The 19408-nt window shown below is 40.8% G+C and overlaps 1 protein-coding gene across 1 annotated transcript; it reads right to left on the bottom strand.

Moving 5' to 3' along the window:
• Nucleotides 1-589: 589 nt before the first annotated feature.
• yaf2 (YY1 associated factor 2) lies at nt 590-18763 on the bottom strand. The gene is made up of 4 exons (XM_017414728.3): nt 18603-18763; nt 18091-18216; nt 3512-3667; nt 590-3322 (listed from the first exon to the last, which is right to left on the bottom strand). The coding sequence occupies exons 1-4, from the start codon at nt 18626-18628 to the stop codon at nt 3070-3072; spliced, it is 561 nt and encodes a 186-aa protein (XP_017270217.1). The 5' UTR covers nt 18629-18763; the 3' UTR covers nt 590-3069.
• Nucleotides 18764-19408: the final 645 nt, after the last annotated feature.

The raw sequence follows: 19408 nt of genomic DNA, 5'->3' as shown, positions 1-19408 counted from the left end.
CTAACAGATCAAGGGAGCTCGCCCATGCAGGATGTCATTAACAAAGTTTGACCAAAACTTCTATAATTCTGTCATTTCTCATCATAAGGTGATCACAGTTTAAAACTGGGGCGTTACGCCAGGCTTTTAATTTGATCAATTTTTAACCTTTAAGTTGTTGTACTTAGTGTCAAAAGTTTTTATTTTTCTTTAGCACCAACCACGAAGTCAATAATTGATATAAAAACAAGAACTACTGTGTTAACTTGCAAAATTAAACATTTTCCAAGTGTTGCAACGTGATGCAAAACGATCCAAAATTGTCTGAATGCTCGAGTCATGAAAAAAGGTGAACAAGTCTCACTTTTAAATAATTAGGAACATAAAGAACTGTCAAACATGCACTCACATGTCAGGGGAAAAAAAAGGGCTCGTGAGCAGGGAATAAAAGCTGCGCGTAATAAACAAACACGTTTTTCTTGTTTTCAATTTGATCGTTTTCTTATTCCGACATGTAATAAACAAGTTGACACATCTTCCAAACAAATAATGACGAATCAAACAAAGAAGAAAAAAAAAATCCTTAAGAGACGCTGTGGCGTTACAAGTGTTCTTCCCTTTTTCTGCTTTTTTTTTTTTTTTTGCCACAAATAAATGTTTCTCCGAAGAGTTCTTTTCCAGTCCCCTCATCTAGTCCCAGCTAGACGAGTGAAACTCGGAGACAAACGATATTCACAAACTAAAAGACTTTGCCCACAATATATCAAGACTTTACTAATTTCATGCTATGACAGTTTTCTGGATGTGTGCTAAAATGTTAGGTAAAAATCTCGAGGACGAACACTGACATGTTGAATAATACAACCACATCAAAACATTGTAGTATAATATTTTAGAAATATCTATTTTCTCTGTTATTATTCTATAAGTTTTATTATGTAGTTAGGTTGATTTATGCTGTTTCTGCTGGGAGATTATTGTCCTCTAAAGCTCAGTCCGTCACCGAACTCTGGAAGCCTGAACAGCTCGGAGCAGTTCGTGTCCTGAAGTTAAACCCCTCCCCGTGTTCATTCAATAGAGGGGNGGGGGGGTTGCAGTGCAGAATCGGCCTCCTGTGCTTCTCCGCTGGGACTTGAAACAAGCGTAGCCCTGTTTGTGTGGCAGAAAGATTAACAAAAAAAAAAAAGGGAACAAACCGGTGTCATTTACAGATATCTTCTCCCGTATTATTTGTTTAGAAGATTAATAACTATTAATTCAGATTTTTTTTTTTTTTGGAGGAAAAAATTTGAGGTGGGAGGAGCTGAGTCATTTACAACACATAATCCGAGCGTGACAGCTCACAATTTCGCATGGGATTGCGCATAATGTTATTTTACCATCTTAGTTTAAAACTATGGGATGAACGATGGAGGGCGATATGCATTCCTTCGAGGAGTTGGAGGCCTTTATTGTTAAGACTGGTTTAGGTCGGTGGTAGTTTATGCACAAAATGAATCACTGAGATCAAAGTTCAACACAATGACACCAGGTTCTGCCCTTCGAATCACACTGTGGCTTTCAGTCAGATGCCCGTGTAAATCCACCCCGTAGTGCCAGGAGGAGAGTCTCTGCGCCGCGTCCAAAAACAACGTCTCTGCAGCAGAGTGGGTGAAACAGGGAAAGCTCTGAGTATCAAGATCAGGGGTAAAAGTTTTCACACAGAAGCAGACAGTTCCTCACGGGGCGGGGGGGAGAAGAAGTCAATCTGCTGGCCACTGAGGACGATGATGGTTGGAGGAGGACTGGCCGCGTGTACGAAAACAAAGGCTCAACTTTGTCCCAAATTTTATTCGGGTATATTTCGCGGGTCGGTTCTGACGAAGTTCCTCACGACTGTTTGCCAGTAAATATCCAAAGCAGTGTGTTGCATCCTTCTGATTTTATAAAATATCTGGTTCAAAGTGAAGATTACTAAAAACGCTCGGCAAAAGGTGTTTTCATATTGCTTAAATAATGCAGAATAGGGATGCACAGATACCAGTGTCGAGTATTGGGCAGATACCATGTGTGTACTTGTACTCATAAAGTGTACCAATACAACTTTACAGCAGCTGTTTAAAGGAAGAGCAATATCAGCCATAAGGACGTACGTTTTTTGGTTTTGCTTCAATTCCCTATCCTGATCTACACTCCTTACCAGTTGGTGGCGGTAATGCGCCATAAAGTTGTTTACTAACCACTAATAAACACCACCAGAAGAAGAAAAGCTGCATGGCGATCTTTCAAAGTGAATAATGGGGACCAAAGTAAAGCAGACTGCAAATTATGCTCAGCAAAAGAGGGATGAAATCTAGCCTTTTTAACAGGAGCGATTTGATAAAACATCTCAAAAACCAACACGCTGACAAGCTCAAAGAATTAGGTAATATTAATGAGCATGCTGAGAGTCGTACGCACCTTGAAACTGTTGGCTAACGAGGAATAGGGGTGGTGGGGTTAGAATTTATTTTTTGATGCATCGCAGACATTAAAAAGTTGATTAGGAATCAACTTTTTAATGTCAAATGCTGATGCTGTGGCATTCGGACAGAAAATAGACATATTCAAAGACATTCAGGAGCAGCTCAAGCAGCCAATGCAAAGAGCCAAACAGGATGTGCAGACCCGCTGGAATTCCACGTCCTACACGCTACAGAAGAGGACCCTGGGAATATATAGATTTGCGCCTGAGCTTTCCGACAATCTCATCGCTCACCAATAGGCGCTTCTAGACTTGCTGTCCTGGCTCTGTTTAAGTAGTTAACGCAAAAAGTAAGCTGCTCTGATTTGAACTCACTTTTAAAGTAATTATAAGAAATGTAATGGCATTTATGAGTACTAGTATCAGTTCTTGGTATCAGCAAGCACTCAAATGTAGGTACTTGTACTTAAGTTGACCAAAAATCAGTGCATCCCTAATGCAGAATTTCATTGCTGTGGAGATTCTTTCAACTGAGACGCAGTAAATCTGATCTTTCATTCCAAAAAAAAAAAAAAGAAGAAAAAAATCCTCTTGCAGCTCGGCAGATGAGACGTGGGTGGAGGCCGCGACTTAAGGAGCCGAGGGACTCAGTGGGATTCCCCATTGACCGAGCTGCCCTCTCCTCGGGGTGAGGAGGAGCGGGAGAGGCCCCGCTCTGTGTTTTCCGAGCCGGAGCCGTTCTGACTGTGGTGGTCAGCCGTGGAGGCGGAGCTGGAGGACGTGGCGGAGGTGGACGAGGGCTTGGCCTTCTCCTTAAAGTCCGTTATGATGACTGTCAGGTCGCCGACCGTCACCTCGAGGTGCTGGGCACTGCTGCGGTCAATGTTTTTTAATCTCGGCCTGATGAGAGGACAGAAAATAAATTATATGCATTCCTTTAGGGAATGCTAGGCTTTTAGTTTCCTGAAGTCTTTTTATAGAATATGACACCCTATCTCCGAGTGCCCAAGTTAATATTGTTTATTCTTGTGTTTAATCATGCATTTATTCAACATATTGTTGATCTGTCAACCTTGTGTCTTTATTTACCTCATCTTCTTGTGACTGTTCTTCTTCAGCGTCGTCTCCCTTTCGCTCTTGTCCCTCTCGACTCTCTCCTTTTTTTCTTTTTTGGGCTGTGACGGCAACACGAACTGCTGCGTTACCTGCTGCTGAGAGACGAGCTGGGAGACGGGGCGAGGCTTCCTGATCCGGCGGGGGGAGGAGGAGGGGGAGGAGGAGGAGGGGTGGAGAGAGACATGAAGCAGGAGAGAGGAAGAGAGGAAGAGAGGAGACAGAGAGCGTGGCAGATTAATGAGAAGGAAAATCACAGAGAGCACATGGCCTCTTGCCATAACGTAGAGCCAATAATCACTGCCGTAGCTGGTTAGAATGGTGCTACAGAAATGTTTTCAACACCAGCAGCAAGTGGCAACACAAACAGAATAAATCCTCAATTTTGCTGCTAGAAAGATGTAATTTATCTGGACAGGGTTAGATTAACACTCACAGGAGTACACACTGATAACATCTGTTTGAGTAAACATCCAGTAGGAATTTAATTTGTGTAAATTCAGAATGCATGACAAATATGTAAAGATGCACCAAGTGTGTTGGAAAGATTTACTTTTGTTTGTATTTTGAAGAGATTACTGACAAAAATACAGAAAGAAATCCTGATTTTTCTTTTAGCTATTTACAATAAACCTTGGCGATTTTGTGCCTGGCAAAATCTGACCTTGTCTGACAACCCCATTTCCAAAAAATGTTGGGACAGGAGCAACAAAAGGCTGTAAATGTAATTAGAACGATTAAGGGACAGCTGGAAGAGCTTTTCGCAACAAATTCGGTTAATTGGTGACAGGTCCATAAGAGGATTAAAAGCATTTTAGAGAGGCCGAATCTCTCAGAAGTAAAGATGGGCAGAGGTTCACCAGTCTGTGACAAACTGTGTCTCAGGGGCCATTGTATCAAAAACATATCTGGTTCTGTCCTGGAAATCACTGCATGGACTCAGATTATTGTCTGTAAACACAGTTCTCTGTGCCATCCTGCTGCTTAAAGCTCTATCAGACAAAGAAGAAGCCAGAAATGCTGCTGTCTTCTCTGGACCAAAGCTCATTTAAAATGGACTGAGGCAAAGAGGAAAACTGTTCTGTAGGCAGACAAATCTAAATTTGAAATTCTTATTGGAGACCATGAATGCCACCTCCTTCATACCGAAGAGGAGAGGGTCTTTTATCAGTGCACAGTTCAAAAGCCAGCCTCTCTGATGGTATGGGGGTTCATTAGTGCCTCTGGCATGGGCAGCTTACACATCTGGAAAGACGCCATCAATGCAGAAAACTATATGCACATTTAAGAACATAAGCTCCCATTCATTTCTACGGGTTTTAGAACAACATCTGCTCCCATCCTGATGATATCTTTTTCAGCCAAGGCCTCGCGTATTTCAGAAAGACGATGATAAACAGCATACAGAATTCATTATAACAGCATGGCTTCACAGTGGAAGAGCTGAACTGAGCTGCCTGCAGTCCAGACCTCTCACCAACTGAAAACATTTGGCTCAACATGAAACAAAAAGTCTGAATAAGAAGATCCAGGACTGTTGAACATACAGAATTCTACATCAGACAAGAATAAGACAGCATCCCTCTCCAAAAAAACTAGCAACGTGTCTCCTCAGATCCTAGACGGTTACAGACTGTTGTTAAAAGAAGAGGGGGTGCTTCACAGTGGTAAACATGGCTTTTCCATGAGAATAAAATCTGCATGAAAATGGTTGCAGGATCTGTCGTGTTATTTAAAACACAGGCTGCTACTGTTTAGTGTTGCACTCGTAGATGTTTCTGTTCACACTTCTTACAGCTTGATGCCCATGCAGTGATAAACATCAGCTCAAAGCATACAAGTTGAGGTTTGTATGCTTAAGGTAGAAACGCCATTTTGCTCTGCATGCTCTCTGTATGATCTATTTTCTTGTGATGAACTTAATCGAAACATCTGTGGTTTCAAGATTATTATTATATAAATTGATATGTGAAATAAACCTTTTTAAGCCAAAGTAAATATGTGTTAAGAATAATCTATCGGGTACATGATTTGCCCCCTTTGCCCTGAGCCTAAAGCCTAAATCAAAAATGACATTCCACCGTGTTACAACAGGTTTTAGGACGCTACCAGTCCGGACAAAGTAGGTGATTATACTAGAAAAGGTCCTAAAAAGGTAAGAAGAACCAAGTGCTGACACACAAACAGAGCAGTGAGCAGCTGAAGCAAGAAAGAATAATAATGAGAACACTGTGTTTTCTGAGTCTTGTTCATGATTAGAGCTAAAATTATCACTGAAAACTTGTTTAATTATTCAGTGATGTCGCTCTACCAGCTTTATAGAACTTACATCAGATACAGACCATTCAAAACGCTGCCCACTTGCTTTTCAAAATCTTATTTGATCTAGTGAAACCTATAATGTTTTTTCTGTATTTAGACTTCTAAAAAGTGATAAAATGCTCTGCCTGTGGCAATGTGCAAATCTTTGCTTTTTTTTTTAAAAAAAAAGAAAAGAAATGGCCTTCTGGGCTTGCCAAATTTTATCATAAGGGTGGTAATGCAGTAAAATTACGGAGCGTCTAAAAGCACTTGACCTAACAAAAACCATCTGTGGATGTAGTCTGAACACTTGAACAAGTGGTTCAGGATAATGCTGCAGAATCTTCCAAGGCCCCTTTTTTTTCTTATTTTCCATGAGGGAGAACGTGGTCAGCTGCTGTTTAACAATTCTGCAATGACCTAAATTTGGACCCAGCTTCAAAAGGATTTCCCTGGCTTCCTTTTTTAAAAGATTTATCAGTGCCTTCTCAGAACTAAATGTGTTGCTAACAGCGCTAGAGTGAAATGCAAATGGGTCTCTTGGCCTACATAAGCGTCTGATAAGGAGGAGATAGTGAGATCCTCTAATATGTCTGTCTTGTCAGCAAGATGCTGCAGAAATGCTGACACCGATCTTTTTAAATAACAGCAGAGGCTTTTTTGAAACCTTGTGTTTCGACTAATTTACTGCCTTTTTATGCCATCTTATGACTAAAATGCTCCTTCATTGGTTCTTCATATAATGACACACAAAGAATAGCTGCAGCGAAAGAATGCATATCTCCCACCGCCTCCCGTGCCACGGTTTTAGACTAGGATCCCAGGAGTTGTGGCCATTTTGGGCAAAACTTGAAAATTACGTCATCCCATGCAGTACTGTGAAATGTCCCGCTCAAGTACGTGTCATTAATGGATATCAAGCAAAAACACACAACCCTGTCTATATATAAATGCCAGAGTAGCGTTCAGACTATGTGTTGGGGATGACTCTCAGCTACTGTCACCATGTTTTAGCTCATTGTCTGTAAAAATGTCTAAGAACTGGATGCTTTTGATGTTTTCACAGGACAAACATGTAAAAGGTATGAAACCCCAGAGGCTTTGATAGTTTGAATTTGAACAAATAAAATATATAAAGTCAATAAGGAGCCTTTTTGCCAAGACATATTTCAATGAAAGTGGAGTATGTGGCGTCTGTTTCATGCAAACATTTACTTTTCAATTATGAGGCAGTCAGCACCAGAGGAGTTAGCGTCTGTTTTGTGCTCAGAGGAAGAGTGTGAGGTCAGTGGGTGCATCAGGAGGAGGGAGAGGAGTGTGAAAGGCCACAGGAGCAAGATAGTGGTAGATACGGTGTGTGTGTGAGTGTGTGTGTGTGTGTGTGTGTGTGTGTGTGTGTGTGTGTGTGTGTGTGACATATTTAGGAAGGGGTCAGCCAGAGTTCTCTCGCAGTAAAATGTGACGGTTCAATGCAGGATGTTTTTCCCCGCTTTTACAGCCCACATTCTGCAGGATGAAGTAAGTTTGCTTTCAGCTTTCACTTCAACTAGAAAATGTGACAAGGCAGCAAATGCAAAATATTTTGTTTTCCCTGAAAATTTTTGCGAGTTGCAATAAAAAAAAAGGATCCATTTGTTTTATTTTCTCCTTTGAATAAAGCAGAGTTTGGCTTGCTTAAGCCCTCCTGGTAACATACTTATTTCCCAGTGTGGGAACGCTTTAGCTCTTGTAGAACGAATGGCATGAGCATCAACAACTCTTCCAACGCTCCGTATTAATGTCAGCTGGAATAGGCTGTTACATTATGTGCAGAAATTCCTTTTTGGAATCAATAAACACTTATACAAACGGACACTCAGCGCCCAAAGGGAGTCGAGTAAAAGGCCTAAGTGGAAGGATAAACACCGTTTGATTGGGTTAACAGATGCAGTTCTGTTTAGACCGGCTGCTTTGCCTCATCATAATATTAGCTCGTCTGCTTCATGTTTCACCAGGTTATTGAGCAGCTCCGTTAGCAACAAGCAGCTTCACTGTAACAAACGATGAAAGACTGGATGTACAAAATGTGCTTATCATTAGTCTTTTACTGCCATATGATGTTACCGAACTCACATGATTGTATTTCAAGCTAAACTAGCTTAGAATTAATTAACTCAGTGATTACTCAAAATAAATTCATTAAGCACAAACAATAGGCGCTTACATAAGACACAGCCCAAAGGGATTATATATAATTTGTTGTTGTTTATGAATTAATATTAGCTGGTTGATTCTATTGCAGCAGTCATGTTTTGTGAGTCAGTGTATAAAGACCACTAGACTCAAGTCAGTTTTGTAATCAACCTTTCTAAAGATTAAATCTTTTTCTTAATTCTAAAATGTTTAAGTAGTCCGTGACACAACCATAAGCAATGCACCATCATGACAGACTGACAAAAATACTCAGAGTATCCAGCCTTCTTGAAGTCCTTAACGGGAGTGCTGGAAGGTGCTCCAGCTGGGGACTCCATCATTCTGCTGGGGGACTTCAATGCTCACATGGGTAACGACAGTGCAACTCTTTTGTGATTGGGGGGAATGGCCTCTCTGATCTGAACCCGAGTGGTGTTCTGTTATTGGACTTCTGTGCTAGTCACAGTTTGTTCATAACAAACACCATGTTCGAACATAGGGGGGGTCCATAAGTGCATATGGTGCCAGGACACCCTAGACCGCAGGTCGATGAGAGACTTTGTAGTCCTGTCATCTGGTCTGAGGCCAAATGTTTTGGGTAAAAAGGGGGGCAGAGCTGTCAAGTGATCACCACCTGGTGGCGAGTTACATCAGATGGCAGGGGGTAGATGCCGGACAGAGCCGGTAGACCCAAACGTGTAGTGAGGGTTTGCTGAGAACGCCTAGCAGAAGAACCCATCAGAAAGATCCTCAAATCACACCTCTGGCAGAGCTTCAATTGCATCCCAGTTAAGGTGGGGGACATTGAATTTGAGAGGGCCATGTTCCACACCATTATTGTTGAGGCAGCTGCCCTGGGCTGTGGCCTCTTGTGGCAGCCATGTTCAAACTGGGTATGGGAGGCTGTCAAGCTGAAGAAGGTGTCCTATCAGGCCTTGTTAGCTGGTAGGACTCAAGAGGCAGCTGAAAGGTACCAGCAGACCAAACGGGCTGCAGCCGTGGCTATTACTGAGGCAAAGGCCAGTGATGTCATCAGGTGGTGGAAGGAATACTTTGAGGACCTTTCTCAATACCACTAACAGGTCTTTGATGGAGGAAGCTGAGTCTGGGGACTTTGGGGTGGGTCTGTCTATAACAGAGCCCAAGGTCGCCATGGTAGTTAAAAAGCTCCACAGTGGCAGGGTTCCAGGGGAGGATGAGATCTGTCCTGAGTTCCTTAAGGCTCTGGATGTTGCTGGGCTGTCATGGTTGACATGCTTTTGCAACATTGCATGGACATCGGAGGCAGTGCCACTGGATTGGCAGACTGGGGTGGTGGTTCCCCTTTTTAAAAAGAGGGACCAGAGGGTGTGTTCCAGTTACAGGGGAATCACACTCTTCAGCCTCCCTGGTAAGGTCTATTCAGGGGTGCTGGAGAAAGGAGTTCGATTGAACCTTAAATTCAGGAGGAACAATACGGGTTCCGTCCTGGCCGTGGAACACTGGACCAGCTCTTTACCTTTGCTAGAGTCCTCGAGGGGGCATGGGAGTTTGCCCAATCAGTCTACATGTGTTTTGTGGACTTGGAGAAGGCATTCAACTGTGTTTCCCAAAGTACCCTATGCGGGGTGCTCTGTGAGTATGGGATTGGGGATCTGTAGTTGCGGGCCATTCAGTCGGCAGGTTGGATACTGCTCCTGGGAGCTCCTCCAACTCGATGATTAATCTCTGTCCCTTGCCTGTACATGCTTCCATTCTTTCTGTGTGTGCAACGCAGACAGATGGCTCTCGGCATCCCGGGGCTTATGACACCTTCTGCAGCCCACTGACCACATTGTGATACAGTCTCCTTTCACACAAACACACAGCGCAAAGTGTCATGAATCAGAGTCGCTGCAGTAATTACAGGCTTATCACGCAGCCATCATTTCGAGCCACACTGATTTGATAACAGCCAGCTTCATTGTCCACCATGTACACTTTCAAACCCACACAAGCATCCCATCTCTGACACTTATTAGAGGATCTAATCAATTAAATGAAGTAAGAATTCAATATGCTTTATATTTATTTCACATGTAAGGTAGCTGTCAAAACGTTTATTTTGTTGGATAATGATCCTTTCTTTAATACCGAAACTACTTAGAATAAGTCAGAAATCACATCCATCTGTTGTTCGCTGTTCTCATGATGTCATCTGACATAATCCCATGAGTCATGACCCAACTTTTTTTCCAAGGGTGTAGCAGAACAACGAAAACAAAACCCAGTAATTTATCAGCACTAGAAGGAACAGAAACACACGACTGTTAGGTGTTACTTTCAAAGCTGTACATTTTTATGTAATTTGAGTGACAAATGTGCATGTGCATATCAAAAAACAAAACAAATGGGGATCAGTTTTAGCTGTGCTGTAAATGTTTATGCAAACACACGCTTTTTGAAAGAATATAAGGGTAGCCTTTCATCTAATAATCCATGGTTCATAATTATATGTAGTAACAATATAAGCAGGGCATTTTAAGCCAAAATGCTCTTTGAATTTGTTGGTAACGATTTGTTTTTTCTTCAACCTCTCACTTACCTACCAATCTACCAGCCAATGCTTCAAACTTAAAACCAACTTGCAGCAATTCAAGTTTTGTCCTTTACTCATGCAGGCATGCAGGACTAATTATATCACCACAAGAGTCAGCATAACAACAAACTGTTTCAAAGCTGAGAAAACATTAATGAGTGCTGACCTCAGCTGCCACTTCCTGATTTTGCATCATTTCCTGCAAGTGTTTGTTTAAAAAATGTCCATGTTTACATGGTTGGAACTTGCAATAAATTAAGGTTTACTCATTACAAGTCCTGCAGCTGAAAAATCCTTTAATGAAACAGAGGCTTCATGTACAGAGAGATGTACTGCTGCTAATCCTACTAGCCGGGAATCTTTATATTCCTTCATTTGGTTGACAGTAAAGCTGAAATCACCCATGACCATAATTTCCACTTTACTTTCAAAATAAACTACGATGGCAGAAAGATGCAGGGGTGCTCTGGAATTGTTTTTGTTTTACATTTAGGCATTTTTCTCTGGCAGGGGGAGGGTGGGCAGTAGGTGTTGTTTAAAAAAAATTAACTTGACGTGTCACTACCAGGTATATTTGTAAATAAATAAAATATAGTCGCGACAGTCACATGAATTCTTCAAATTAGCCCATTTTACCTTGACATTGAATATTTCAAAAACACTGTCCATCCCTGATGCAAACATAGTTTTTGAAAGAAAATATAGAATAACTTTTTATCTACTATAATATTATATGATTTGCTATTTTTTTGGAGAATGGACTCACAGTACAGGTTCACAAAACTTCATGGACTCGTCTGTACAGTTAATTAATAACCATTTTTTCCAAAATATGGTTTCATATTACCCATGTGTATTTCAAAGGTCCAATCTAAAAGTATCTAAACCTTTTTTTAACAAAATGTATTTGATGAAACGTATGACTAGAATTAAAAGACCTTTATACAAAAGTATTACACAAACCAGTAAGGAAAAAGATTTTTTTTTTTTAACACCACTGAGGCTTTTCTTTGCTTGTTCACGCTGGCCAAACATAAAAGCCATGCGGCTGTGCGCTTTTCAAATGGCTTGCCCGTGCGGTGGAATCAGAGGGGTGACGAGCGCTCATGGATTTGGAGCTCGGTGGTGAGCTGTGTAGGTTCTCTTAAACACACAAACACACTTCAATTCAGCTTTGTGAATACCTCTGCTCAAAGATGCATCAATTTCCACCCCCGTTCCACCTCTGAATCTTTCAAACATATTTTTGACGTGCAGGAGAAATGCATCAGTCCCACCTTTAAAGCAAAAAGGGCTGTGATTTGAATCTCAATAGAATTACTTTGTATGGGCACCATCATGAAGCCCATTAATTCATAAAACTCTGTGGATTAATTATATACTTAGAGCTGGAATTGCAGCAATTGCTTTTGATGCTACTTTTCAAATGTAGGTCTACTTGACTGTACTTGTTACAGCTAAAAGTCATTTCTCTATTATGTGTCGCGTTTCTAACAGAAAAGTCATAATGTTTAGACATACCTGTTGTTTATTTATTTCAAGAAACAAATCTCTAAAATGAATAAGATCATATTAGAAAATAACTCTTCTAGAAAAAGGGTTCTAGAGGAACAGGGCTTAAGCAATTCTTTTCTCTCCCCATCAAAATGACAGCTAGCCAATTAGTTGCCATTTTAAAATAACTGGCATCAGACAGAAAAAAAAACCCTTTACAGCAGAATAAAATATGTACGTTATTTTGACATATCTGCAGCACAGGCAGCCTTTTCCTTTGAGCAGTTGTAGAACAATGTTTTGCTCTTTTTTAATCTACGTACGCAAACAGAGGTAACATAACCTTCCCTCTGTTGTAAACCAAGTCCTGAAACTTCTTTAATAATATCAATTGTTCCATTTATATTTAAAAAAGCCAATCAACCAATCATGTGTTGGTCATCAGCCTTTGAAACCCCCACATAGGTCAACTATAAACAACAGAAAAAAAACATATTCAGCTTATGAGAATGAATGCTGTATACACCTTGTCGGTGGAAGTATATCTGAATAAATCTCATTCACATGTAGAATTATTTCAATTGGAAACATCTTTCCTCTACAAACATTTCCATGCATATTGAATATGTTACAGTGGCACTATTTTCCCCCCATTGCAGCATTCTGCAAGATAATAAATAATATCACAATACTGTCTACAAAAAATTGCTGCACAAAAGTGAGCTGAAGACACCGTAGAATCCAACACTGAATGTGAGGATGGACTCGTCTCTCCATCTCTCCGCCACGACTCACAATCTCTATTTTTACACAATCTGACATTTGCAGCAGGCTTCTTGTTATCTTGTCTCTATAATAGATGCTGACGGAGAAGACTCACTGTTGGATTCATAAAGTTACATTTGACAAACAGTATCTACACCAGAATCTTTTTTTTTTTTTAGACGCAGCTGAGATGATTTTGATTAATAATGAACCGGAAAATTAATCTGTTTTGACATTCAGCTTATGTTTCAATCAGATTTGATGTAAGATGACTTCTTAGATTTTGATTTTGTTTCCTGTATGACAGTAAACTGAAACTCTTTAGAGGTTTGGGACCTTTCTAAAAACAAAACATCTGAAGATGTCCTCTTCGAATTACAGAAAACTGATCTTGACATAAGAAAGCACAACTGGCTTAAATGAGAGCTATTTTGTCTGAATGAAGTTTTTAGTTCAGATTTGTTAATTTGCTTGTATGCTTTTAAAGTGCTAAATTCCAGCACCACAACAAGCAGATCCACAGCTCAGCGTTTCGGGAACATTGCGCATGATTTGCGAAGGGTGAGCTTTAGCAAAGCATGAGGAAACAATGTCTAAACAGCCGAGCCAGCCAGCCAAGAATATTTCGTGCTTGTTTGGGTGGAGCTGATGATAAACCTGCACATCAGTCATTCTGTCAGAAAGACGCCTGGGGTTAAGTTCAACTCCAGGGGAGAGCCAGAAACGAAAAAAGGCAGAAAAAAGTGAGCAAGCAACAATTGCAGGGAGAAAAGCAGAAAGGTGATGAAAACAAACAGGATAAAACTAATAGAAACATGATCGGGCTCGGCGTCCTGACTTGCAGACATAAAACGCATAACTGCAAAACAGGCTCTTAAATGTGGAGCGTCTCCCTGGTGGTTCTGACCTGTCGGATCAGCTCAGTGAAATGTTACAGGTAGGGCAGACACAAGAGAGTGGTGCACAATGCTTTATTCTGAACTCGGAATGGAGCCAGGAAGAGATTCTGACGGTACGATAACCTTGAGCAAAACTTTCACAGAATTAAACAAAGACTTACAAATGCATCACATGGTATATTTGCTTTTGCAGATAATAACTGCAACCAACTTATGACGTCTTTTTTTCCTTTTTAAACAAGCATTAAAATTTAAACTGAATGACGACAAGTTGTTTGTTATTTATGTATTTATTTAGCGCATTTATTTCAGAAAACTGTTAATAAAAACATCCAAATAATTTTTTTAGCCCATATCTAAATTTGCATTAATGTGTTGTTTTATTACTTATACTTCATAACATAATTTCAGCTGTATTTTAGAGTTTTAATGGATTAAACTTTACAGTCAGGCAGCAACCTGCATAGTTCAGACAAACTTAGCAGATGCACATTTTTGCGATGCCCCCACTTTGTCTCTGGTATCTTATTAAAAAGGCATTTAAACCATAAGAACCGTATGATGGAAAAATGTAGTGGTTTTGAAACTGAATTTTTAACAGTGTGATATATCTTGATACTGGTATTCAGCCCAGGCCTAATATGATCCATGTTATTTAGTTAAGAAGGGTGTTTAAGTTTAACAGTTTAAAGTCATTTAGCAACACCTTTGTTGACATTTTTAGCTTTTTTGCCAAACATCAGACAGGAAACCTAACTCTGTAACATGTCTTATGGTTTTCCTTAAATACTTAAGGCATTAGAAAAATATTCTAATCCAGAGCAAGTCACATTAGGTACTGTGGGAGGCCTTCTGTGCTTTGCTTAAGGTCTCAAGGTCCTGGGTATTACAGCTATTACAAGGAGAAAAAATGGAAACCTTGCCTTTCAGTTATCAAATAAGCTCTCCAAGTAGCACAACCCCACCACTGCACCGTGACCTCCATCTGCAGCAGCACCCGTTTTCAAAAGCTGGGTCTGAGCCCAACACTCACAAGTTAGATAAAATGTCTCTCCCCATTTTTCTTAGCAAAGTCTTAATATAATTAAACTGCATGATACGTTGTCTCCTCTAAGACTGCTTTAATTAAGAACTGTGAGCTTGCAGCTTTGCAGAGAGGAGCGTATTTTTTTTTCTCCCTAGATTAATTTGCAGAAATGACTGCGTCAGGTTTGCAGCAAGTGGAAGAACAAAACCTGCAGATGTGCGAAGGTTTGACTTCTGAGCTGTTGACAGAATTAGAGAAGCATCGAGCAGCTGACAGTTACTCAAACTGTAATCTACTGAGACCAGTCCGTTCTGCTGGATGCTGTCAGAATCACAGACATCCTGTTTTCAATCAGCTGCCGGCTTTGGACCCCTGCAGTAGATCATCTTACCACATCACAGGAATCTAGGCTGCAAGATCTGCTAAAGCTCGCCTTCATAAAACATTCATCTTCATGTCTGAACAGGAAAAAAAAAAAAACTGTCTATGATCTGACGTTGTGCTATTACAGTATGATAAGCTGGTTTAAGCTACTGTATCAGAGCCCACATTAGACACTGTGGGACACTTCCTCTAAAAACTGGTCACTCCGTGCCCCTGTGGAGCATTAATTCATCACTTCGCAGCAATAGCTCAGTCACGCTTATTTAGTAACCAGCATAGGAATTTGCTGTGTCCCACATTTATATTCTGCATGTTGTTCGCCCTTTACCACCTTTCTTGCTCACTGAGAAATCCACTTATCGGGTGTGTTTGGTCACGAACAACTGTGACCACCTGTGTGGCCATTTTTTGCTGCAGTCCAACCCGACTTGTGTGTACGCGTGTGCTCTTTCTGCAAGAGCACAACCACACTATTACTACAGTGTTTCCGCAGCGAAGACAGGAGGTTGTTGACATTAAACAAGACCTTCTTGTGGACATTTTCTAAATTTGTCGCTTGAGCGTCTGCGTGTGTGCGGAGAGGGATTTGTGTTCTTGTGTCCTTGCCATCTTCCCCCCATAAAAGATTTAAAAAAAAAATGTCCAGATGGGGAAGACAAAGGATGTGACAGCTTTTGGTGTCATGAGGATTTAGACAAGTTCTTGGCAGAGCTGAAGTGTCCTCAAAAATCAACACTCAGCTGCAACGGCGTGGACGGAGTGACAGCCGCGTAGCTGCTACTTAAAGTAAACCCCAACAACTGCGCACGCCAGTGTTTATGCGTGTGTGCAGAAAGATGCATGCGGTCATGCTGAAAATCTGCATGATGGGCGCATCTGGGCGTGAGTGTGTGCATGTGTTTGCCCCCTCAGACAGCAGGCTGATTAAGCTGTTGCATAGTAATGAGCTATGGCTGTCTGTCTGGCAGCTGCTCTGAGAACCTCTTTTCACAACTAGCCCTCCTACTCACAAAGGCATAAACAGAATCAGACACACACACACACACACACACACACCACAAAGATCCATTGTTGTCGACGTTGTTGCTTAATCATTGGGAAAGTTGTGCAAATACAGTGGAGGGTAATTAGTGATGCAGTAAAGATCATATAACAACACACACTGAGCTGCACTTCCTCTTCTGTTTACACTTTGTTATGTTTTCCTCCTGATAATGATCGCCACTCAGGAATAACTGTAATTTCCTGCTTCAAATCACTGATGTCAGAGGAGAAATATCAAAACTAGTGCACACCTTTTGTGTCATTTATTTAAGTGTATCTATTCCTTTCTGTTTATTATCTCCAGCAAAATAAAAAAGCATACTTTTAAAGCACAAATATTACAATGTACACACTGAATCCACCTTTTAGACCCGTCTGAAGGAACATCAAACCTGTGCTCACTATTACATGTAGATCTATCTGCATACCTTTTTTATACTTGCTTTATTGTACTTCTATATGTACTTGCTATGACATTACTAGTTTCAAGTGTGCTGTTACCTTTTGTTTGTTTGTGTATTTCACTTTATTATGCTCCTTTTGATTTGTTTTGCCATCAAACTGCCCAGGACTACAGAAGAAAATTAGTCCTCATGGCTAAATCTGGTACATTTACAAAGCAAACCCATGTTTAGTAATGTGCATGGCCTAATTTAAACAAATAATTAAATAAAAACTAAAAAGCAAAAATTAGCAAAAAGCATCAAACCTTAGCTAAAAGCTAAAGTAGCAAAACATTAGCATAAAATATCAAAAGGTAGGCTAAAAGCCAATGTAGCAAAATGTTAGCATAAAGTATCAAAAGGTAGGCTAAAAGCTAATGTAAAAAAATGTTAGCATAAAGTATCAAAAGACTAACTGTAATGGAGAAGTAGAAAATAGACAGCTAAAAGCTAAATGTAATAAAAAAAACTAACTAAAAGCTCGAACTGGCAAATAGCTAGCTAAAAGCTAAAAGTAATAATGGGCTTATTTCATGGCGGACATTTTTACATGAAAAAGGTGGGAAAGCAGTGTGTTAATGAGCATTCTACTCTTGCAATTGTGCATGTCGGTTGTTCTGTAAAACAAAAATAATAATAAAAAAAGCTAATAAGCAGAACTTCTCCTAATTAGAACGCAGTCCTCGTTAACGCACCTGTGCTCGTCCTTCTCTTTCAAGTCAAAATGTCTGCCATGAAATAGGCCTATTGGCTAACTAAAAGCTAAAGGTATCAAAAGGCTAGCAAGAGGCGAAAAGTAGCCAAAGATTGGCTTAAAGCTATAAGTGACAAAAGGCAAGATAAAAGTAAAAAAAGAAAAAAAGCAGGATGGTAGCTAAAAGCAACATAGGCTAGCTAATAGTAGCAAATGGTAACCAAAAGCTAATCGTAGCAGAACGGTAGCTAAAACGTAAAAGTACCATATATAGACAAAAACAGAGCAAGCAGAAACAGATTTAAAACAGAACAATGTGTTTGAAGGAACTGAATAGATTTCTTAGGGGAAAACATTTGTAAATAAAGTTAAATATTTTCAAACGTTTAGAAGTTACAAAAACCAAAAGTCATATAGCACCCACGTCCTGGATGAGCCGGGCTGTTTTTATGTATGAATGGCTAAATAGATTGCAAATACAAAAAAATAATAAATACATTAAAAGGCATTCACACAACTAGAAAAACAAGATGCATTCTAAACCATGTCAGTGCTGGAAAATGAAAACTGTTTACTCGACAATTTCATTCCAAATGTCTTAATCATCCAGTGGCATAAAAACAAATTGAGAAAAGGGAGAAAGGCAATCGTGACAAAGTGCCTTTTAGCTGGGGGTTGTGGTGGGGGCAGCCCCCAGGGACCCCCTCAGCCATTGGAGCCCGCTGATGCCCTACACATCAAAGGTAATGCATATAAATATATCCATCGCCCTTACCTTGTTGATGTCCCCTTCCTGACATCACACATCATGCACTTAAAAGCCTCCGCCGTGTTCTTGTAGGTGCACACACTGCAGTCCCAAAACCCCTCGTCGGAGGAGGGCTTCGGTTGACGCTTCGGCCTTTAAAAGACAATAAATGTAAAAACACACAAAAAAAGGAGGGGGTGAGAATTAATAGGCGAAAAGAGGACGTAATGTGGGAGGAGAGAAAACGAGACACGAGTGAGTTTGACTCCCCTTCGAGGAGACTATCGATAGCAAACATCTGCCTATAAAGGATTTGGGAAATCATCTGCGAGCGCGCGGTGATCTGACACTGTAATTGCCGATGAGGTTTTTTAACACCCGCGCGCGGATACATCGCACGCGCTCATACACAGTCGGAGGGAGCGCGAGAGAGGGAGAGACCGTGGAGAAAACCCATTTTTTTCACCCCCGTGCGCTCGCTTGTGTCCGCTCCCCTCCCCTAGGTGAAATATTTAGGACTGCACTCGGGCGGTAGTTACCTTGTGGGGCTCCTCTTGTCGCCCATGCCAGACCAGGGTTTATCTGGAAGGAGCTGAGACGAGCAGAAGTCCGGCTTTTTCTAATTATTTTAGCAAAGAAGCGGTGAGCCTTTGCCGCTCGGCTTCCAGCTGTCGTGGAAACTCCGCTTGGGAAATAAACACGTGACTCGACGTGGCCAATCAGAGGCCGAGTTACTTCCCGAGGCTGACATTCCTCACCATGAATCAATGCCGCCTTCACGTACACCTTGTAAACTCGTGTGCCGTCTAACATGGTCGCTTGGTTTTCACGTTATTTTATTATAAGTCGATTCTTCCTCGAAGGAGTGCGTGTCGCCCGCCTGCTTTCATGCCAGAGATTTAAACTAAATCATCTCATGCTGTGAAATGACACCATTTTAGCCGTGTTTGTCAAACCATGTAAATGACGTTATTGTGAGATCTCGGAGTATGTGTTGGCGATGACTGTCAGCTACTGTCACACCAAAATTAGCTCAGCATCTATCAGATTGAATGAGTTATAGCTGTTTTTGAGTTGGCTAACGTTGGTAAGTTGTGGTGGCCATCATCAACTGGGTTTCACTCAGAAAAAACAAGGTTTGGAGAGTTTTATTAACAACCATCCAGTGGCTCATAAGATATTTTGCTAACAGCCAGACAGGATTGACCCCCAAAAAATGATGCCAATTGTTTTGGAAATATGTTGCACAATGTGCTGTGCTCAGTGAATGTAAGGACAATGCTTACTACCAAATTTTAGGTCAATATCTGTAAAACTGGCTGAATTATAGCCATTTTCCTATTTT

This window comes from Kryptolebias marmoratus, linkage group LG18, assembly GCF_001649575.2.
Source record: "Kryptolebias marmoratus isolate JLee-2015 linkage group LG18, ASM164957v2, whole genome shotgun sequence".
NCBI classification, from domain to species: Eukaryota; Metazoa; Chordata; class Actinopteri; order Cyprinodontiformes; family Rivulidae; genus Kryptolebias; species Kryptolebias marmoratus.
The sequence above is the reverse complement of the archived record's forward strand: the minus strand, read 5'-3'. Positions and strand labels throughout refer to the sequence as shown.